This window comes from Rhinatrema bivittatum, chromosome 5 (genome assembly GCF_901001135.1).
Source record: "Rhinatrema bivittatum chromosome 5, aRhiBiv1.1, whole genome shotgun sequence".
Classification (NCBI taxonomy): domain Eukaryota; kingdom Metazoa; phylum Chordata; class Amphibia; order Gymnophiona; family Rhinatrematidae; genus Rhinatrema; species Rhinatrema bivittatum.
In genome coordinates this window covers 311,160,307-311,182,469 of record NC_042619.1, presented here as the reverse complement: position 1 = coordinate 311,182,469, position 22,163 = coordinate 311,160,307, and the positions used below count along the sequence as shown (strand labels likewise).

General features: G+C 50.9%; 1 protein-coding gene across 2 annotated transcripts in view; it reads right to left on the bottom strand.

Moving 5' to 3' along the window:
• Window positions 1-22,163, bottom strand: part of FAM178B (family with sequence similarity 178 member B) — an 819,452-nt gene that overhangs the window by 569,337 nt on the left and 227,952 nt on the right. For both annotated transcript variants that reach the window (XM_029604316.1, XM_029604317.1), the window contains one exon: window positions 7,327-7,497. In XM_029604316.1, coding sequence (XP_029460176.1) covers window positions 7,327-7,497 — 171 coding nt within the window. The remainder of the gene's footprint in view (window positions 1-7,326; window positions 7,498-22,163) is intronic.

Genomic DNA, 22,163 nt, shown 5'->3' with positions numbered 1-22,163 from the left:
GTGAGCGGACTCTCCGTTACTTCAGCGCAGCACTGCGGGCGGGATCCTGGACTGATCCTTGGTACTACAGGAACGAAAATTATCAGGTAAGAAACTAATTTTCCTTTCCCTGTACGTACCAGGATCAGTCCAGGACACCTGGGATGTACCAGAGCCAACTTACCGAGGGTGGGAAGCAGAGAGTCCCGCTCGGAGTACCCTCTCTCCAAATCTCCCGGAATCGGTAGCCCGGACATCCAACCGGTAATACCGGATAAAGGTATGCAACGACTTCCAGGTAGCCGCCCTGCAAATCTCTTGAGGCTACACCTGAGAAGCTTCCGCCCAAGACGCAGCTTGTTATTGTTTGATTAACTAGTGAATGCTTGTGGGAGTATCATTCATATTAAGTAGGAATCTAGAGGGACACACACCTATGCACTACACCTGATAAATACCAAGGTTAGTGGTTAGGACACACTGAGAGCGAGTCGAGGGAGCCCGAAGACCCACGGGAAGTGGTTTACCCCCGCACCAAGTACGCCGAACCAATGGCCTCCTTGAGCCAACGGGCAATCGTCGTGCGGGACGCTGCAACTCCTTTCTTTGGACCAGAAAACAAAACAAACAGATGATCTGTGACCCGAAATGGATAAGTGACCTCCAGACAGCGAAGGAGGGATCTCTGCACGTCAAACTTCCGTAACTCCCACGCTTCTGGATCAGAGGGCACCCCGACCGCGAAAGCGGACAGCTCAACCGATTGAAAAACATGGAAGGCCGACACCCCTTTCGGCAGGAAGGAAGGAACCGTCCGCAAATAAACTCCGGAATCGGAAATACGCAAGAAGGGTTCCCTACAGGACAAAGCCTGTAACTCCGAAACACGCCGTGCCGAAGCAATCGCCACCAAGAACACCGTCTTTAACGTGAGAACTTGAATATTTAAGCGGTTCAAGGGTTCAAACAGCGCCGCACATAAAGCGGAGAGAACCGAATGGAGGATCCAAGCCGGACAGGGGAGACGCAATGGAGGACGAAGGTGCTTAGCTCCCCGAAGGAAACGGGAGATATCCGGGTGAAGAGCCAGGAAAGTACCACGGACCTTACCTCGCAAACAACCAATCGCCGCCACTTGGACCCGTAGAGAACTGCAAGCCAGACCTTTGGCAAGACCTGCCTGGAGGAACGCCAGAATGTCGGAGACAGAAGCCGCAGTAGGGACCACCCCACGCTGCACGCACCATTCCTCAAAATCCACCCAGACACGGACATAAGCCAGGGACGTCGCCTGTTTCCTGGAACGTAGCAACGTGGCTACCACCGCATCTGAGTAACCTTTTCTCTTCAGCCGATTCCTCGCAAAACCATGCCGCGAGACAGAAGTGATCCGCATTCTCCAAACAGACGGGGCCCCGATGGAGTAGACCCGCCATTCCCTGGAGCTGAAGGGGTGCCGCCACTGTGAGCTGGACGAAGGCTGCGAACCATGGCCGGCGCGGCAACTCCGGTGCCACCAGGATCACGTTGGCTGGGTGCAACTCTATGCGCCGCAGAATCTTGCCAATCATCGGCCACGGGGGAACCACGTACAGCAGAACATCCGTCGGCCCGGGGAGCGCCAACGCATCGACGCCTTCTGCCCCCCTTTCTCGACTTCGACTGAAACATCGCGGAGCCTTCGCGTTGTGCCACGTGTCCATCAGATCCATGTGGGGCACTCCCTATGTTTCGCAAATGAGAAGAAACGCTTCATCCGCCAGCTCCCACTCTCCGGGATCCAGGCGATGCCGGCTGAGAAAAAAAAATCCGCCTGAACGTTGTCGACTCCTGCACTGTGAGAGGCTGCTATGTTGCTGAGATGTAGCCCTGACCAGGCCATCAAGCGCTGAGCCTCCTCCGCCACCTGTGGGCTCCTTGTCCCGCCCTGGCAGTTGATGTAGGCCACGGTGGTCGCGTTGTCTGACAACACTCGGACCGCCCTTCCCCGCACTACCGGTAGGAAGGCTTGCAGAGCCAGACGGACCGCTCTGGTCTCTAGTCTGTTGATAGACCACTGGGCTAGCGACACTGACCATAGGCCTTGGACCGAGGTCCCTAGGCAGACCGCTCCCCCACTGGAGAGACTGGCCTCCGCGGTCACCACCGTCCCATTGGGCACCAGAAGAGACATTTCAGAGGACAGATGACTGGAATCCAGCCACCAGAGCAGGCTGGACCTCGCGAGTCCCCCTAGTGGAAGCGGTAAATGGAACTCCTCTGAAACCGGCGCCCAGCAAGATAGTAAAGACGACGGTAAAGGCCGCAGATGAGCGAACGCCCAGGAAACCAGCGCAAGTGTGGAAGCCATAGAGCCCAGGACCGTAAGGCAGTCGCAGACCCGCGGCCGGCGGAGAGACAAGAAGCGCCTTACTTGAGCTGGCAGCTCTTATCTCCGATCATGTGACAGGAACACCAAGCCCTGTGACGTGTCGACAACGGCTCCCAGATATTCCAAGGTCTGCGAGGGTGTCCAAAGACTCTTGTTGAAGTTGACCACCCATCCTAGGGTCTGCCAAGGTGTAGGACCCTGGCCAACTGACAACCGACATTGATCCTCGGGCTTCGCCCGAATCCACCAATCGTCCAGGGAAGGATGGACCAGGAGACCTTACTGGCACAGCTGCGCCGCCACCGCGACCATCACCTTCATGAATGTACGGGGGCAGTCGCGAGACCAACCGGGAGCGCTTGAAACTGGCAATGCCGTCCTAGAACGCAGAACCTGACGAAGTGCAGGAACGACGGCTGCATGCCTATGTGAAGATATGCCTCCACGAGATCTAGGGAGACCAGAAACTCGCCGGGCCGCCCCGCAGCCATTACCGACCGAATCGACTCCATTGTGAAGTGATAAACGGGAAGGCATCGGTTCACTCCACCAAGATCCAGAATAGAGCTGTCCGTGCCGCCTGTCTTGGGGACGACGAAGTAAATGGAGTAACGGCCCCTGCCGTGTGGTTGACCGGAACGGAGGAGGCAGCCGAGTCTGATCACGCGGAGGACCCACTGGTCTGACGTTACACCGGCCCATCTCTCTACAACCGAAATCAACCGCGCATTGGGAACGGCGTGCTGTGGCTGCGGTGAGAGAGCGAGAGGCCGACCATCTTTTATTGCGAAGCTTAGGACTCCTGCGCTCGCCAGGGCTCCCTCGTTTCCCCCCGAAAAGACTGCTGCTGCCATGGCGGGGACCGGGAGGAAGAAGCCCTATACGACTGACCAGGAGACCGTTGAGGACGCGACGTCCTGGGATCACGAAAGCGGGACCTGGCCGAAAACGAATACCGTGCCCTGAATTTATCCTCGGGCCTCGGGAAATCATTCGATCTCCGGCAAGGGAGAGAGCTTACCCATAGCGTTCGTGACCTAGAGGTGCAAAACCGGAGTATCCTATTCACGATAGAGCAGGGCTGACACAGAGAGGTGAAAAGGAATGAAGCCCAGCCGAGACTACCCCCAGCGGGGTGGCGATGCCCCACCCCTCCAGGATGGCGGGAATCAGGGGCCAGCTCCTTCCTGATGAAGAGGCGGATTAAGCTCGAGTAATCCCCTTCCGAAGGCAGTGTCTGCCCCGCCGCCCCCTGCGGCGGCGTGCCATCCCCCTCAGCCCCCCTGGGAGGCGGGGAGGACGCCTTGGAAATCTGCGGACCCGACGATTCCGATGTAGACCTCTCCCCCAGCCCCCCTCGGAGGAGGGGAGGGCACCGAGGAAATACCGGATCCGACGAGACTGAGGCAGGGTCCGTGCCCAAGCTAGGCGGTAGGGCCCCCCTTGGCGGTAGGGCCCCCAACGGGCGTTTGGCTATGAATCGGCCCGCCGCGATCTGCGGCCAAGTACGCGTCCGGTCCAAACTGATAGGCCTCTCCGACCCCCCCAGCTGGCCAGAAGGTCACTTGTGGGCTCTGCGTGCCTTCAAGGCCCTAAGCCAGGCCACAAGAAAACCAGGGCAAAGAGCGTTTCTCCCCCAGCCCTCCCCCCCACCGCCTCCGATGGCAAACAGACCGCGGAGTCGGCCACTGGGGGGGGGAAAGGAAACGAGGGAAACCCTGGGACCTGCCGCGCTCGGTGTCGCGCTCGATGGTGGCCCCAAGATGGCCGACGTTCCCGCCAATTTCGCGCGAGAGGTCGGCGTCTTTTTTTTTTTTTTTTTTTTAAATCTTTTCCCGCGGCAGACAGGAACTGCCTGGGGAAGGCCGCCGGATGGTCCCCGACCACAACCGCAAGAGGCTGCCGCCGACCAAGCACCTCCCCGAAGTCAGGCCGCCAATCCTGCACCCCCCTTACCGCCGCCTGAGGAAAACCGCGCTCGCTAGAGGCGCGCAGCGCTGGAGCCGCAAGTCGAGCAGGCCGACCCAAGCGGCCTGCTCGGAAGAGAGCACTCCCCACGCTTCGACGAAAACGCCAAGTAAAAGGAGAGAAGGTGAGAGGGAGAGAGGGAAAAAACGCCGAAAACGACCGCTGCAGCAAAGACCCCGGCACACTGAAAGGAAAACTGCACTTTTTTTTTTTTTTAAACCGAGCTGTCCTTTGCAGCGGTCCGGTGGTCCGACCGGGGCGAGAGAACCGAGCCGCAGGCCCTGCACTGCGAACCCCGAGGCATGCCGACGAACGCGGGAAAACGGAGGCGCGCCGAACAAATTCACCACACGGGGAAAAAAAAAAATTTAAAATAACTAAACGGCGCAATTCGGCGACCTCCCCCCTGCTGGCGACGCCCCCCCACCGACCGAAACGGAGCGGCAACGCCAGGCAACGGAGAGCCGCAAGAAATAAAGGTAAAACTTTTTTTTTTTTTTTTTTAACACAAAAAAACGCGCTGTCCCTGGTTCTGAAAGCCCTATTTCCTGCAGGGGTGAGTGAACCAGGCTCCCTGGTGTCACCCCTGACGCTGCCACTAGCTCAGCCGGGTCCTCAACCCTGGCAGCGGCCTCAACCGGGGGAGGGTAGTCCCCTCAGGACCTCTCAACCCCCCCTGGGAGGCAGGGCACCCGGGACTAAGGATTAAAACAAACCCCAATTTAACATAAAACAACTAGGCCTAACAAAAACTAGCCCAAAAATCAAACCTGACTAACCACCAGAATCAGGTCAGGCAGGGCTGTGACTGGACCTGCACCATCTACTGGAGACAGAGTAAGACTGAGGGGCTGTGACTGGCACAGGGGCATATATGGCTCCGCCCACAAGTTTTAGTCTGTCTCCATCTACTGGTGCGGAGTCACAACCCAGGTGTCCTGGACTGATCCTGGTACGTACAGGGAAGGATGGAAAGGGGCCGACGTTTGCATCAGTGCTGCACCGGCTTGATCATCTTTGCACTATGTATCGCCTCACCGCTACCAAGCATAACAGGCTCGGGAAATACCATCAGACTTGGGACTCTTACCTTTGCTGGAGACAGACTTGGCATGCATAGCTCAGTGGTTCTCCCGGTCTAAGGACTCTACACACATATGCACACACACGATGGATTCTGAGTTCATTTATAGTTTCTAAACTTTATTGTTCAGGATTTCTTATTCTTGGAAATTTGTTGATATCTTCTGCCATACATTAGTAATTGCCTGTATGGGAGGGAAGGGGATTTCTAGGGGTACTTCATGGAAAAACCATGGTGATACTTCTATATATGGAGTTACAGATTTTTTGCTGTATTTTCTGTTTTGGTCACCAATAAAATTATAAATTTAAAAAAAAGATTTGTTCTTTTAGAGGGAAACTGGTAAAACATAAGACAATGTCCCTTGGTCTCTGGTCCCTTCGTGGGCCGAGAGGGTGATGCACCCGCTCAAAGCGCACTTCTGGGGAGGCTGCGGTTCCCTCCGAGAGACCTGCTCCTCCCTGTGATAATATAAATGTACAGATTTGAATAGCCACCTCGTGTACCTCGGTGAACTCTGGAGTTTCCGGGACACCCCATATGCACAAACTATTCCTCCTGCTCCGATTCTCTAAGTCCTCCACCTTGGCCTGGAGCACTTGAATTTCAGAGACCGAGGTTGTGTGCTGGGTGGACAAATTATTAATTGCTTCTCCGTGCCCCTCTATGCAGACCTCTGCGTCGTCCACGCGGTTCCCAAGTGCCGCCAGGTCGTCTTTCAGATCTGCTACCAATGCCATGATGTCCGTTTTATGTTGTTTTAAGTCAGCTCTCAAGTCAATAAACCACTGGCGAGCCTCATCCCTGGTGAGTAAGGTCGCTATAGTCACCACATCCTGGGCAACCGGTTCACGTGTGTTTTCTGCAAGTGCCGCGGCCTCCTCCTTTTCCGAGCCCGGGGACTCATCGCCATCTTGGCCTGGCTCTAATTGAGTTTTCTCATAGGAAAATTGGCGCAGATCCGTGATTTTCCACTTCAATGTCATCGGGAGCGCTAAGGTAGTAATGCTGCACAGTTTAGCTATGCGGTCAGCCAAAATTCAGGGTAAAATCAACACTTCAGCGGGTTTTAGGGCTCATGGGGAACGGAGCCGATCAGTTAAGCATCCTCATGCATCGGATGCCAACAGCCTAATTTTTTTTTTTTTTTCAAAGCTTTATCTAAGTTCAGCCCACCTTTGGCTGCAGGGGGGAGAGGGCATATACTGTCACACCACACTCGACTTCCTGCACCTGCTGCCTTTCAGCTGTTTTAACAGCTAAGCCCATGCCAGCTGACAAAATCAGCTACCGGACCAAGGCACTCATCTGAGAGACCATGGAAATCACCTCAGGAATTCTCAACTGGAGGAGGGAACATTTGGTATCACCACAGGAGAGCGGGGCGAATTAAATTTCCTTCTTTCTTTCTCCTTCTAAAACTTGAAGCAATCCCCAATAGGAAGATGCACATCCACCATCTGCTGGAGATGGAGAATACTGGCAGACTGATGTCACTGCAGGAGTATATATACCGTGACGTCAGCTTTGCTTCGTCTCCATCTGCTAGTAGAGGGACAAAACCCACTGGTTCTGGATTCATCTGTCTAGATGCTAAGAAAGTGGCTATATAATTTGTACCTGTCTGTGCAGGTGGCCAAACTGGGACAAAACAACATGTGCACTTTTGGAAATCCCATATAGGTATTCTGTTTTCCTCCCCTGATCATAACGCACCCACAGAAAAGCAAACTTTTAATACAGCTGACAATATACATGCTATGGCAGCCATGCATACCTTTTGCTGCATTTGAGAGAGGTATTTTTCACTCAGGAGTATAATATTCCATGTACATTGTATTGATACTGTTGTTACTACATCAAAATAAAATATTCCTAGCATCAGAAAAATTCCAATATTGAGAGCAGAGCTTCTCTCACCTACCTGAAAAGCATCTGCTCCAAGGGAAGCCGGGCCTGCAGTGCTGTTGCATCTAGAACCAAAGAGGCACTTTGTTTCCTTAAACAGGGCTGGTGGAACAGAGAGAAGATGTTGTCCCCTGGAGGCACGGTTGGAATCCCTTCAGAAGTCATCGAGTACTTCTGTATGAATAACCTGACACAGGAAGAATAACAAATTAACCATTTCATACCACATGGATTGATTCAAAAGTCTCAGATGGAAATTTTTATTTAAGAAATCAATTAATAAACTTGCCACAAAAATTTAATATATCCACTTTACTCCAAATCCCACACATGCAATGCTTGGAACTTTTTGGTTGTAGACTATCACAAGCTGATTTTACCCCACACTGGAGGTAATTCACCCACATAGTTATGAGCCTCTCACAGTCAAATAGTGGCAGATCTTTAAGTTTTCCCAAATAGCAACTATCATAAAAGGGTCCACTTAAAAACTATTTGAGGTACCACGAACTTATTTGGCATTGCTTGAAATAAAAAGATTTGTGGCAAACAGAAGGCAGAGCCACCAAAGATCTTTCATTAACACTCTGTTCATAAACTAGTTTATAATGGGCTATTCACCCACACATTTGCTTGTGTCTTATTCTCCTCCCGGAGACCTCCAGCCCAAATATATTTACTCCTGCTTAGGGAGTAAGTCTGATCAGGCTTCCCTACTGATGCATACTTTTGCCAGGCTATAAAGTAATGAAGCATCTATATACAGTCATTGGCCTAAATTAAAGACTAATTTGAAGGTTTACAGTGCTGCCTAAAAACCACATAATCTGATATTTATTTATTTATTTTTAACTTTTATATACCGACATTCTTGCATTAAATGCAAATCATGCCGGTTTACAGTGAAACAGAAAAAGCAGGAAAAAATTCCTTAGTCGAATACAATGAAACAGCTTAGTTAAAGGAAACATAAAAATAAATTTTTACATATACCCAAAGGTTTGCACGAAGGGGTGCATAAAGGGGAGAGCCCCTTTGTCGCGCGCCTTTGGTGTTGAGATCCCCTGCCAGCACATTCCAAATAGAGGGGTCAGCAGCAGAGCAAGACCTCCTCTGACAATCAACTAATATAGTATCAGCAAGAGTTGGGATTCGGAGAAATCAGTCTTGACTTGATCATAAATTCCTACCTGAAGTATAAAAAAAACAAAAAACTTCCTAAATATTTTGGCTTTTGATCATAGATTGCCTTGCGAACCAGGGCTAGAATGTTACATTTAATTCTATAGTCTATTGGTAACCAGTGAAGACTTTCTATGACTGGAGAGACATGATTTCTAATTTTCAGCTCTAACAGCAATCAGGCAGCAGTGTTTTGTACAAGCTGAAGGTGATCTAACTGCTTTTTGGTCAATCTCGCAAGCAGAGAGTAACAATAATCATTAGGGCTTGAATAATTACTAACAGATCATTTTGTGACAAGAATGGTCGTAATCCCCTAATAAACCTAAGATGATAAATTGCTTTGATAATTGTCAAAAGGTGAGATTGCACTGACACAGACTGACCCAAAACTGCAATTATAGGAAGGTCATATTTAAAGGAAGTAATCTACAGGGCCTCTGTGATCATAGGCTTTAACTATAATCAATTATTTGCTATCCAGTTGCTAATATCTATCACATATAGGAAAATTAGTTCTTACCTGTTAATTTTCTTTCCTGTAGTACCACAGATCAGTCCAGACCATGGGTTAAGCCTCCTTTCCAGCAGGTGGAGACAGACCAAAACTGAAAGGGTATCCTATATGAGGACAGAGCCTACCCTGCAGCCCTTCAGTATAACCATTGTCAAAGCAGAAAAAGGCATAAGATCAAGAAAGTAACAGAATAACTAGCAATTTAGTGTAAACAATCAGAACAATAGAACAAGTGAATGAACTTACTAAAAACGCTCTTGCATTACTACCCCTGATCATCGTAAAGATGCTTCCGGTGCCTGTAATGAAATTCCATGAGAGCCATGCAGAGACACTAATGACTCCTATAAGAAGGAGAAAACAAGAAAGAAATTCGAGTGGACAGAAAAAAATGGGAGGGCGTCTGGACTGATCCGTGGTACTACAGGAACGAAAATTAACAGGTAAGAACTAATTTTCCTTTCCCTGTACGTACCTGAATCAGTCCAGACCATGGGATGTACCAAAGCTTCCCTACAAACGGTGGGACCTAGACAGTCCCGCTCGAAGCACCTGCCGACCAAAGGAACCAAAGACTGGTGCCTGAGTGTCAAGGCGGTAATGACGAGCAAAGGTATGCAGGGACTTCCATGTAGCTGCCCTGCATATTTCTTGTGGAGAGACCGACTGACTCTCTGGCCAAGAAGTAGCTTGAGAATGCAAGGAATGAGCTTTCAAACCTTCCTGGACAGCCCGGCCCTTGCAGATATAGGCTGAAGAAAATCGCGTCCTTCAACCAGCGAGCGATCGTAGTCTTCGAAGCTTCTTTGCCCCTGTTTGGACCACTCCACAGGACAAAGATGATCCGAGACCCGGAAGTCATTGGTAACATCAAGGTAACGCAACAAGGCGCGTTTAACATCGAGACGGCGAAGTTCACCACCGTCGGACCCCGCGATATCCTCAGCAGAAAATGCGGGGAGCTCCACCGACTGGTTTACATGAAAGGAGGAAACGACCTTTGGCAAGAAAGAAGGTACTGTCTTAAGAGAGATGCCCGAGTCCGAGAACCACAGAAAAGGATCCCTGCAAGAAAGAGCTTGAAGCTCTGACACCCTCCTGGCGGAGCAAATAGCAACCAAGAAGACAGTCTTGAGCGTCAAGTCCTTGAGAGTAGCCCGATGGAGAGGTTCGAAAGGGGCCGAACAAAGAGCCAGAAGCACCAAATTTAAACTTTACGAAGGACAAGTAGGCCAGATGGGCGGTTTCAGGTAGTTAGCACCCCTGAGGAAACGAACTATAAACGGATGAGAGGCCATCGCCCGGCCCTCTATGGTGCCCAGAAGGGAACCAAGAGCCGAAACCTATACCCGCAACGAGCTGACAAAAAGACCCTTGGATAGTCCCCGTTGCAGGAAGGTGAGGACTACAGCGACCGAAGGCGAACGCGCCGAAACACCCCACTCCTCACAAGCGTTTTCAAAAACCTTCTAGACCCGGACATAGGTCAGAGACATAGACTGCTTGCGAGCCCTGAGCAGAGTGGCAATAACCGCTTCCTTGTAACCTTTTCGCCTCAAACGTCGCCATTCAAAAGCCATGCCGCTAGACAGAAGCGATCCGCCTGGTCGAAAAATACGGGACCCTGTCGAAGAAGATGGGGCAGGTGGCCGAGGTGAAGAGGACAGTCCGTGAAACACGGCCCGCAGGGACACTCGGGGGCCACGAGAATGACCAGACCGCGATGGAGCTCTACTCTGCGGAGAATCTTCCCTACTAATGGCCACGGCAGAAACACGTAGAGGGGGACATCAGGAGGCCAAGGAAGAGCCAGCACGTCCACTCCCTTTGAGCAATGCTCCCTCCAATGGCTGAAGAACCGGGGAGCCTTGGCTTTGTCCAACGTTGCCATGAGATCCAGCTGAGGGGGACCCCACCTGCGAACAATTAGATCCATCGCCTCGTCGGACAACTCCCACTCGCCGGGATCGAGATGTTGACGACTGAGGAAGTCGGCTTGAACATTCTCCTTGCCCGCAATGTGGGAGGCAGCTAAACGACCCAAGTGCCTCTCCGCCCAGAAAAAGAGCTTCCTGGCTTCTAGAACCATCAGACGACTTCGAGTACCCCCCTGTCGATTGATGTAGACCAAGGTGGTCGAATTGTCCGACAGAACTCATACCGCCCTGCAGCGGATCAGGGGAAGAAAAAACTTGAGGGCCAGGCGCACTGATCGGGCCTCCAGGCGATTGATGTGCTAACGGGACTGGAGCGGAGAGCAGTAACCCTGAGTCGCTTGAGATTGGCAGACCGCCCCCCCACCCGGAGAGGCTGGCGTACGTCGTGATCATGACCCACGAGGGAGTCAGAAGAGGCATCCCCTTGAGGAGGTGCGCCGGCGAGAGCCACCACTGTATGTCAGCAATAGTAGAGTCGGAAAGAGGCAGGACCTCATGGTACTGCTTGGACACCGGTTGCCAGTGGAATAACAACGCTTTCTGTAAGGGACGCATATGCGCAAAAGCCCAGGGGACCAGGTCGAGCGTGGAAGCCATGGTCCCCAGTACCTGCAGATAATCCCAAGCCGTGGGAAGCGGAAGGGAAACAAAACTGTCCACTTGATCGATCAGCTTGACTGCCCGCGAGTCCGGGAGAAAAACTTTCCCGACCCGAGTGTCGAAGCAAGCTCCCAGGAATTCCAGAACCTGAGAGGGCTGAAGATTGCTTTTGGAGACGTTGATTATCCAGCCGAGCGAAGTGAGGAGGGCTAGCACCCTGTCGACTGCGCGAGCGTACAGGGCGGAGGACTTGGTCTTTACAAGCCAGTCGTCCAGATAAGGATGGACTAAGATTCCGTCCCGGTGGAGTGCAGCCGCCACGACTACCATGAAAAAGTGCGGGGAGCAGTGGCAAGGCCAAAGGGAAGAGCCCTGAACTGAAAGTACTGGCCCAGGATATGAAATCGAAGAAATGTTTGATGTTTTTTAGAATTGGAATGTGGAGGTAAGCCTCCGTCAGGTCGAGGGAGGCTAGAAATTTGCCTGGGCGGACCGCTGCTATCACCACCTTCAGGGTCTCTATTTTGAAACAGGGAACCCTGAGGGCCCAGTTGACCCTTTTGAGATCCAGGATTGGACGGAAGGTATTGTCTTTCTTGGGAACTATGAAGTAAATGGAATATTGGCCGGCGCCTTGTTCTTGTACTGGCACCGGAACGATCACCCCCAGTTCCTAGAGCCTGTCCAGGGTTTGACAGACCGCAGGCCACTTGGATGGGCTGCAAGGGGAAACGAGATACAGATCCAAGAGGTCCCGGGCAAACTCTAACGCGTAACCGTGTTCTATCAGCTCAAGAACATAGTGATCGAACATAATTTTGGCCCACTCCTCGCGAAACAGAGAAAGACGCCCACCTAAATTTCGTACGGAGGAATGGACTGGCCGGATCTCATTAGGGAGCGGACTTAGTGACCGGGTGTTGCTGGCTGCCATCTCGGAAACCTCGACGGCCCCGAAAGGAACGAGACCACGACTGGGACCTGGACACGCCACCTCTGGGATATGAACCACGCACCCTGTTGCAGTACCGGCGTTGCAATAATGGGCTGTAAAGGTATGGAGAGAACTCCAGGTACCGTAGCAGCCCTGCAAATGTCAGGAAACGGCACTGAGCGTAGGTGCACTACTGAAGTCAACATGGCCCTTCCAGAGTGTGCCTTAACACGGTCTTGCTATCAGCAAGCAGGCATTCCACTTCAAAAGGATATGCAGTCCGCTAACCAGGAGGAGAGAGTCTGCTTACCCACAGGCTGCCCCAATTTGGTGGAATGGAAAGAGACAAACAATTGAGTGCTTTACCTGTGGGCAGCTGTACGGTCTAGATAGAATGCTAGAGCCAGTTTACAATCAAAGGTACGCAGAGCCTGTTCTCCTGGATTGGAGTGGGGCCTGGGAGTTTCATTAATATGAAACTCCGATACTACCTTAGGCAGGAACTTAGGGTGAGTGCGGAGTACTGCCCGATCCTGCAGAAGTTTAGTGTAAGGCAGATAGGTAACTAGGGCCTGTAACTCACTAACTCTGCAAGTAGATGTTATTGCCAGAAGAAAGATCACTTTCCATGTGAGAAAGCGAAGATCACAGGATTGGAGAGGCTCGAAAGGTGGTTTCTTGAGCCGACCTAAAACCAGGTTGAGGTCCCAGGAAGGGGCCGGAGGACGCAGTGGAAGCTTGAGGTGAAGCAAGCCTCTCAGAAAATGTGTCACGAGGGGTTGTACTGAAATAGGACCGTCCCCGACACCTTTATGGAAGGCGGCCACTGCACTGACATGCATTCTGATGGAGGAAGTTTTTAGACCTGATTCTGACAAGTGCCAGAGATAGTCTAGAAACTTCATGGTGGAACAGGTAAGGGATCAAGGGATTGAGAAAAACACCATGACTTAAACCTGTTCCATTTGTATAGGTAAGACTTTCTCGTGGAAGGCTTCCATGAAGCAATCAGGAACACGGGAAACTGGCTCAGAAAGGTTAAGTGGCTGAAGAATTAACCTTTCAACATCCAGGCCATTAGGGACAAAGCTTGAAGACTGGGGTGGCGTAGGCACCCGTCGTTCTGAGTGATGAGAAGCGGGTCCTTTCCCAAAGGAATATGCCTGCGAATGGAGAGATCCTGAAGTATTGGGTACCACACTTGGCGAGGCCAGTGAGGTGCTATCAGGATCATGCATCCTTTGTCATGACATAACTTCACAAGCCTTCGAGAGAAGTGGAAGCGGTGGGAATGCATATAGCAGATCGGTTGCCCATGAGAGGGAGAATGCATCTCTTGGCTGTGAGTGTTGGCTGCGAGTGAGAGAGCAAAAGTTCTCCACCTTGCAGTTCTGAGGTGACGCAAAGAGGTCTATGCGAGGATGACCCCAACGTTGCAATATTGAGTCCACTATTGTGGGGTGGAGGGACCACTCGTGCGGATGGAAAGCACGACTTAGGTTGTCCGCCAACACATTGTCCACTCCCGGCAAATAGGTGGCCCTGAGGTACATCGAGTGGGAGAGAGCCTCCGCTCATATCTGTGCAGCTTCCTGACACAGTAGGTAGGAGCCCATCCCTCCCTGTTTGTTGATGTACCACATGGCCACCTGGTTGTCCGTCTGAATCAGGATGACCTGATTGAAAAGGCAATCCTGAAAGACCCTGAGAGCATATCTGATTGCTCGCAGCTCCAGGAAATTGATTTGGTGTTTGGCTTCCTCTGGAGACCAAGTTCCTTGTGTTTGCAAATCGGCCACATGGGCTCCCCAACAGAGGTTGGAAGCATCGGTGGTGAGAATTATTTGAGGGTCTGAAGCCTGGAAGGGCAGGCCTTGGAGGAGATTTATCTGATTTTTCCACCAGGCTAGAGACTGACTGAGTGAGTCGGTGATGTGGACAGTGGTCGATAGAGGTTGGACGGACTGAGTCCATTGTGACCTTAGAGTCCACTGCATGACTCTCATGGTCAAGCGGGCCATTGGGGTAACCTGTACTGAGGATGCCATGTGTCCCAGTAGGATGAGGAAGTGGCGTGCAGACGTGCGGCACTGAAACTGTAGCTGGTGTGCGAGAGAGATGAGAGTGAGAGCTTGCTGTCGAGGCAGAAATGCCTTTGCCTGCAAGGTGTCCAAGTTTGCCCCTATGAATGATAAAGTCTGAGATGGGACTAAGCAGGATTTTGCATAGTTGACGAGAAATCCTAGCGAAATCAGAGTGTGTAAAGTAAGACATAGGGACGACAGAGCAGTTTATTGAGTGGGAGTCCTGATCAACCAATCATCTAGCTAGGGGTAGACGTGAACACCTTGAATCCTGAGGAAGGCTGCTGCTACTACTACGAGGCACTTGGAGAAGACTCATGGTGCAGATGCCAGGCCGAATGAGAGCACTCTGTGTTGATAGTGCTTGGGGCCTACTAAAAATCTCAGGAACCTGCGATGAGATGGGTTTATCGCAATGTGTGTGTACGCATCTTGGAGATCGAGAGCGCAGAGCCAGTCTCCTCTTTGCAGAAAAGGAAGGAGGGAACCCAAGGTTACCATCTTGAACTTTTCTTGTTGGAGGTACTTGTTGAGAGCACGTAGGTCCAGAATTGGACAAACGCCGCCCGATTTTTAGGGGATTAGAAAGTACCAAGAATAGAATCCTAGGCCTTGTTGAGAGTGAGGTACTGGTTCTATTGCTCTGGACTGGAGGAGGAGGGAGACCTCCTGCTCCAGGAGTAGTGAGTGGTCGGATGTTCTCCACGCCGGGAGAGGTGGGGAGTCCGGTGGAATGGAGAGAAAGTTCAGGCGATAACCTTGAGAGATTATGGCAAGGACCCACTGGTCTGAGGTGATGGTGTGCCAACTGTTGCTGAAATGGCACAATCGACCTCCCACAGGTATCTGGGGCAGTGGAAACTGGCTGCTGCTCTCTATGGAGGAGTCAAAAACCGGAAGCAGGGCCCGGCTGAGGAGCTGCTTGTGGCTTTTATTTACGAGGTTGACGAGACTGGGCCTTTTGGAAAGGTCTTGTGGAACGAGTCCTAGACTGTGGTGGATAGGACTTCTTTGGACGGAAGGAGGACTTTTTAGTATCCTTCCTGAAAGGCTGTTTGGAGGAATACTCAGAGGGAATCAGAGGGAGCTGGCAAAGGGTCTCATAATGGTCCTTGAGTTCCGCCACCGTCCGCTGAATCTGTTCGCCAAACAGATTGTCTTCTATGCAGGGCAGATCAGATAATCTGTCTTGTACTTCAGGGCGCAAGTCCGAAGACTTAAGGCAGGCCCATCTTCTCACCGAAATAGCAGTTGCAGATACCCTGGAAGCGGTGTCAAAGATATCATAAGAGGATCTTATTTCATGCTTCCCTGCTTCAAAACCCTTGTGTACTAAGGTTAGAAGTTGTTCCTGGAATTGCTGAGGCAGGGACTCTGCAAAGTCCTGTATCTGCTTGAATAGGACCTTGTTGAACTGGGTCATATACAGCTGGTAGGAGGCGATCCGAGAGATAAGCATCGATCCCTGGAAGACACGCCGGCAAATGGCATCCAGGAATTTCTGTTCCTTACCAGGGGAAAAGGAAGAGTGGGGGGTTTGATCTTTTTGCCCTTTTTTGGGCAGATTCTACAACCACAGAGTGGTGATCCAGCTGAGGTTTCTGGAAACCTGGGGCTGACTGGACCAAATAAGTGGTATCAGCTTTTCTGTTGACTGAAGCAATGGAACCAAGGTGTTCCCAGTTCTTTTTGAGGAGATCCAAAGGAACCTGGTGAATAGGGATGAAGGTTATTTCCTTGGGAGCATCCAGGAATTGTAACAGCTCCATCATTTGGTGTCTGTCATCTTGTTCAGTCTGCAATTGGAAGGGAACCAATTCAGACATTTCCTTCACAAAATTTATGAAGGATAGGTCCTCTGGAGGAGAACGCTTCCTGCTTTCAGTAGGAGAAGTTGGCGATGGCAAGTCATCGGTGTCTTGGGAAGAATCGTCGGTCCAGGTGTCATAGGGATCAGCCCCTGCCCCTCCAGGAACTTGAGAAGGATGGGACGTTGGAATTCCTGAAGGTCCCGGTCTAGGCTCCGAAGGCATTGAGGGAAGTACTGGAGACACCGATGAAGGGCACCGGTGCAGGCATCTGGGCATCGATGGATCGGTGGCGCTGATGGGCGCATCGGCATCGATGGTTGAGACATCGGTAGGACACCCCATGGCGGAATGCGGAACAGTGTTTCTCCTCCCGATGCCAGAGTAAGGGGGGAAGGCACCGGAGCCATCGTTGACCCAGGATCCATTGGTGGAAAAGTGGCTAGAAGCGCTTCCATCTTCGAGAACAGCGGTGCCAATGCTGCAGGAATGGGATCGATGGTCGGTTCCACGACTGGCACCGATTTTCGGCACCGGGGAACCTTGGAGTCTGTGCATCGCCTTATCGATGGCCTCCTGAACCATCCGGTCCAGTTCTTCACGGAGACCTGGAGCAAGCAGCCCCAGCTCTGGAAGGGAAGAAGGAGGCAGAGGCATAGCCAGAGGGACCACCGTTAAAGGTGGAGTTGCGGTTCCTGATACCTGTCCGGGTGAGGGTTGCCTTGGTGACCCGGTTGCAGAAAGGGTCTGTACCTTTTCTGGACGGGGTTTCTTCGATGGCAGCTCGGACGATGGCGAGGTCGATGACTTTCCTTCCTCGATGGTCCGAGACCTCCTGTGTCGGTGCCGATGTTTCTCTCTATGATCCCCTCTGTCCTAAGTGGGGGGTAGAGGCAGTCAAACGCCGAGAAGTCGTTGACGCCGGGCGGTCACCAGCCGGTGGCTGATACTGGCACGAAATGGACGGTGCCGGTTCGGACGACATCGGGGTTTGAGAACGGAAGAGAAGTTCCATCTTCTCCATTCTGGCCTTGCGACTTTTAGGTGTCATTAAGGCACATTTGGTGCAGGTCAAGACATCATGTTCGCATCCAAGACACATTACACAGACTTTATGAGGGTCTGTTATGGACATGGTGCGAGTACATTCCGGGCACCGACGGAACCCCAATGCCATGGCCTCTGAAAAAAATTGAGCCGCGGTACAGTCGACGGCCAGTAGGCTGCGAGGGCCAAACTCGACGGGAATCGACCAAAAACAGGTAAAAACTTACCGGAGTACAGCAGAGTCAAAAATTCTAAGGAGGGACCCCTGTGGGGTATGAAAGTTTTTAGTAATTCCATGAGGAAAATTCCTGTCAGGAATCTCTGTGGAGTTCCTTAACCCGCGTGGCTACTGCTGTGCGGGAAAAAAGAAGAATGAAGGAGGACCCCTCCTGGCTGTAGATTTAGTGCCATGCTGGCATGCCCAGTAGGTGCCAGTCAAAGTTCTAGCCCCATGATTGGGCTCCATCCTGTGATGTCACCCATATGTGAGGACTACCATTCTGCTTGTCCTGTGAGAAAACGTGCACCGTACAATGCCTGAGGTATGCAGCCATCACTGCTAAGCATTTTGTGAAGACGTGAGAGGCTGATGCCAACCCAAAAGGCAGCACCTTGTACTGGTAATGAACTTTCCCCACCATGAAGCGGAGGTAGTTTCTGTGGCTGGGGAAGATAGCTGTGTGAGCATAAGCCTCCTTGAGATCAAGGGAGCAGAGCCAATCTTCTCTTTTGAGGAGGGGGATCAGAGTGCCCAGAGAAACCATCTTGAACTTTTCTTTCAAGAGAAATTTGTTCAACGCCCTGAGGTTAAGAATGGGACGCAAGCATCTGTTTCTCTTCGATATGAGGAAATACCTCAAAAATAGAACCCTCGGCCCTGCTGAGGGTGAGGAACGGGCTCTACTGCTCCTGCCCTGAGAAGGGTGGAGAGTTCTGTCTGAAATATGACCTGCTGGATGGACGAACCCTGCGCAGGGCAGGTCTGCTAACCGGTCCTGCACTTCTGGGCGTAGGCCCACCTTCTTGCACTAATCCCCGCTGCAGACACTCTGTAGGCAGTGTCAAAAATATCACAGGCAGCACGGACCTCATGCTTGCCAGCATCTAGGCCTTTCTGAGCTAGAGCATTGAGTTGATCCTGGAATTGCTCTGGTAAAGATTCAGAAAAATCTTGGATCTTCTTGAAAAGATCTCTGTTATACTGGATCATGTATAACTGGTAGGAAGCAATGTGAGAAATGAGCATTGAGCCATGGAAGACACACCTACGAAAAGCATCCAGGGACCTCTGTTCTTTTCCTGGAGGTATGGAAGAATGAGGTTTAAAACGTCTTGCCTTCTTCTGGGCTGACTCCACAACCACAGAATGGTGATCCAGCTGTGTTTTTTGAAACCCAGGGGCTGTCTGGACAAGGTAGGTGGCACCTGTCTTTCGGTTGACAGGTGGTACCGAGCCTGGGTGCTCCCAATTCCTTTTCAGTAGGTCAATTAGGATTTCATGAATAGGATAGGCATGATTTCCTTTGGGGCATCAAGAAACTGAAGTACTTCCAGCATCTTGTGCCTCGAGTCCTCTTCTGTCTGAAGCTGAAATGGAATCGTTTCAGACATTTCCTTTAAGAAATTAATAAAGGAGAGATCCTCTGGAGGAGAGCATCGTCTTTCCTCGGGGAGAGAGGGCTCTGAAAGCAAATCATTAGAATCCTGGGAAGAGTCATCGGTCCAAGGATCGTAAGGTTGATCCCCAGATCCCATAGGATCACCAGAGGGAAGAAATGGTGTTAATTCTGAAGGATAAGACCTAGGCATCGATGGTATTAGAGGAGACACTGACTGTATCAAAGGCGGCACCGACGGCATCGAAGGCGGCACCGATGGCAGTAAAGGCATTGATGGAACCGGCGACATCGACGGGTGAGTAAGTGGCAAGATTCCAGATGGTGGTATGGGTATCGGTGTTTCCTCATCTTCTGATGACAAAGGAATCGGCGTAGAAGGTGGTGGACATACTGGTACTCTCGGTTCCACCGGTGGAAGAGCACCGATCAGCACATTCAGTCTGCCGAGAAGCGGTGCAAGCACAGTGGGCATCGGGTCGATGACTGGGACTGGCATCGGTGTCAGTGCCGATGGAGGTTGGAAGCCCTGAAGTGCCTTACCGATGGCCTCTTGGATCATCCGATCCAATTTCTCGTGGAAGCTTGGAGCATGTAACCCCAGCTCCGGAGTAGGAGGCAATAGAGGCGTAGGCCTGGATCAGCGGACTGAGCCTTCTGATGCCGGTGTCGACGCTTTTCACAATGTTCTCCTCGGTCCTTCTCCTGACGCGATGAGGAAGAAGTCAACACCTTTGGAGTAGTCGATGCCGGTCGGGCAGCACCAGAATCCCGCTGCTGGCGAGAGGTCGATGGCACCGGCTCAGATGAAGTCTAAGCGTCGATGGAGTCGGGGGTTTTGAATGAAAAAGAAACTCCATCTTCTCTAAGCGGACCTTACAGCCCTTCTGCATCATTTGGGCACATTTGGTGCAAGTTAGGGTATCATGGTCGGACCCCAAGCACAATACACAAACTCTATGCGGGTCTGTGTTGGACATTGTCAGAGGGCAATCGGGGGACTGACAAAAACTCGACCCCATGGCTTCAACAAAAAGTTTGCTGCGGTGCGGTCGATGGCCGGTAGGCCCCAAAGAGAAAACTTGACGAGAATCGACCACAGACGAGGGCAAAGCCTTACCTTTCCACCGTGGAGTACGGATATCGATAGGGGTCCCCTGTGGGGTAGAATTTTTTGAAAATGTTTAAAGAAGTTCCGTGAGGAAAATTCCTATCAGGAATCTCTAGAGAGCTCCTTAGCCAGCAAGGCTATGGCTGCGCGGAAAAGAAGAGGGTTAGTACCATGCTGGGCATACCCAGTAGGTGCCAGTCAAAGTTCTAGCAACTTTGACAAAAGTGTTCCGTGATTGGGCTCCATCCTGATGATTGTCACCCATATGTGAGGACTACCATCCTGCTTGTCCTATGAAAAATAGCGAAAAACTGCAAAAAAGAAGTTTTCCACGAGGCAAAAACCAAAGGGTTTAGAGCGCAATCCAACCGCTTTGCTGACAGCTCCGTGGGAAAAAAAGAGAGAGACTGAAGAGGGACCCTGTGTGGACACACAGTATAGGGCAAAGCCAAAAATTTTAGAGCTCAATCCAACAGAGATGCTGATAGCTCCGCGGAAAAAAAGAGAATTAAGTGGGACCCCCACATGGACGTTTGATATAGGGCATGCTGGGCATGCTCAATGTGCCTAGTCAAAGTTTTTAGAAACTTTGACATGTTCTCCGCATCAGGCTCCATCTATTTATGTCACCCATGTGTGAGAACTACCATCCTGCTTGTCCTTGGAGAATAGCACAATACCTCACCTTGGTCACACATGAAGAACACAAAATAAAGAGACCATAAAATATAAATAGAAATGTGCAGACACAAACTGAACTGGAAACAAAGGAAAAATAGAAACATAACCATTCCTCATAAAACATCAAACAATGAAATCAAAAAGTATAAATCATCAAAAAGCCAAATACACTAATAAAAAGTATAAATATTGCAAAACAAATGATGATTAGAACATCCAAAAACTAAAAATGCCTATACATTTTTTTTTAAATTTCCCAAACCCAATAAAATATTTTAAAACAGCAGTTTATAATTAAAACCAATAAGAATTTAAAATATTCCCGCTTTATATACTTAGGAACATTTAATTTCCAGTCACCCCGAGGTTGCTATGGATTAGTGGAGATAGGGCATGTACAAACTTTCTCCTTCCTCACACATCCACAATCAGGCTCCCTCTCACACACACACACACACACACGCTCATATGCTGATACACACACACTCATGCTCTCACATGCGCTAACACAAACACACATACTCTATCGCACAAGCCCTCATACACACATATTCACATATTCCCTCGCACACCCTAACACATACATATACATGCTCCTTTGCACACCCTCACTAACACGGTCACAGTTTCTCTCACTCTTCTCCCCTACTGCCTCTGGATTTGTAAAAAAAAAAAATGTTTTAACTTACATTGGCGATCAGGGGATCCAAGCAGAGCTACCTGCTGATGGTCTGGTGTGGAAAGAGGTGGGCAGAAAGGTCCCTATGCTGGGTGGGGGGGGAAGAGTTATTAATTTTTGCCACGGCCCCAGCATAAAGGGACCAGCCAATTGTAGATATCAAGGAGAGGCCTTCAGCCAGTGGTGAGGCGGCAGCGGGAGATCTGCTGGCTGCCTCCCGCCACAGAGACAGTGACATAGGGCCACTTTGATCAACACCAGTCATGTGACTATCTTTAGCAACCCAACGGAATATACTCGAAACCCCAATAGGCCAATCCACCCCTGGTGCCAAGGACCAGTGAGTCAACAGTGCTGATGGCTGGTGCATCGACAGCTCTCCAAGCTAATACTTCAACAAGGTTGAGGACTGTTGCATCAATGGTGCCAGGGGCCGGTGCACACCACTGGATCTAAATGAGCCGAATGGCAAATGATCTTCGGCTCCAAGCCCTGATTAGAGGGAAAAGTGACCTAGACTGTGCCAAGGAGTGTTCCAGGTCCTACACTCAACACTTTCGTGCTTTGCTTGACCAGTGCTGCAGCTGGGGGAGTCTTGCTTGAGAAGCTCCTGCTTGATTCAACATGGAGGGAGCCTGAGGAGGTACCACTATGAAA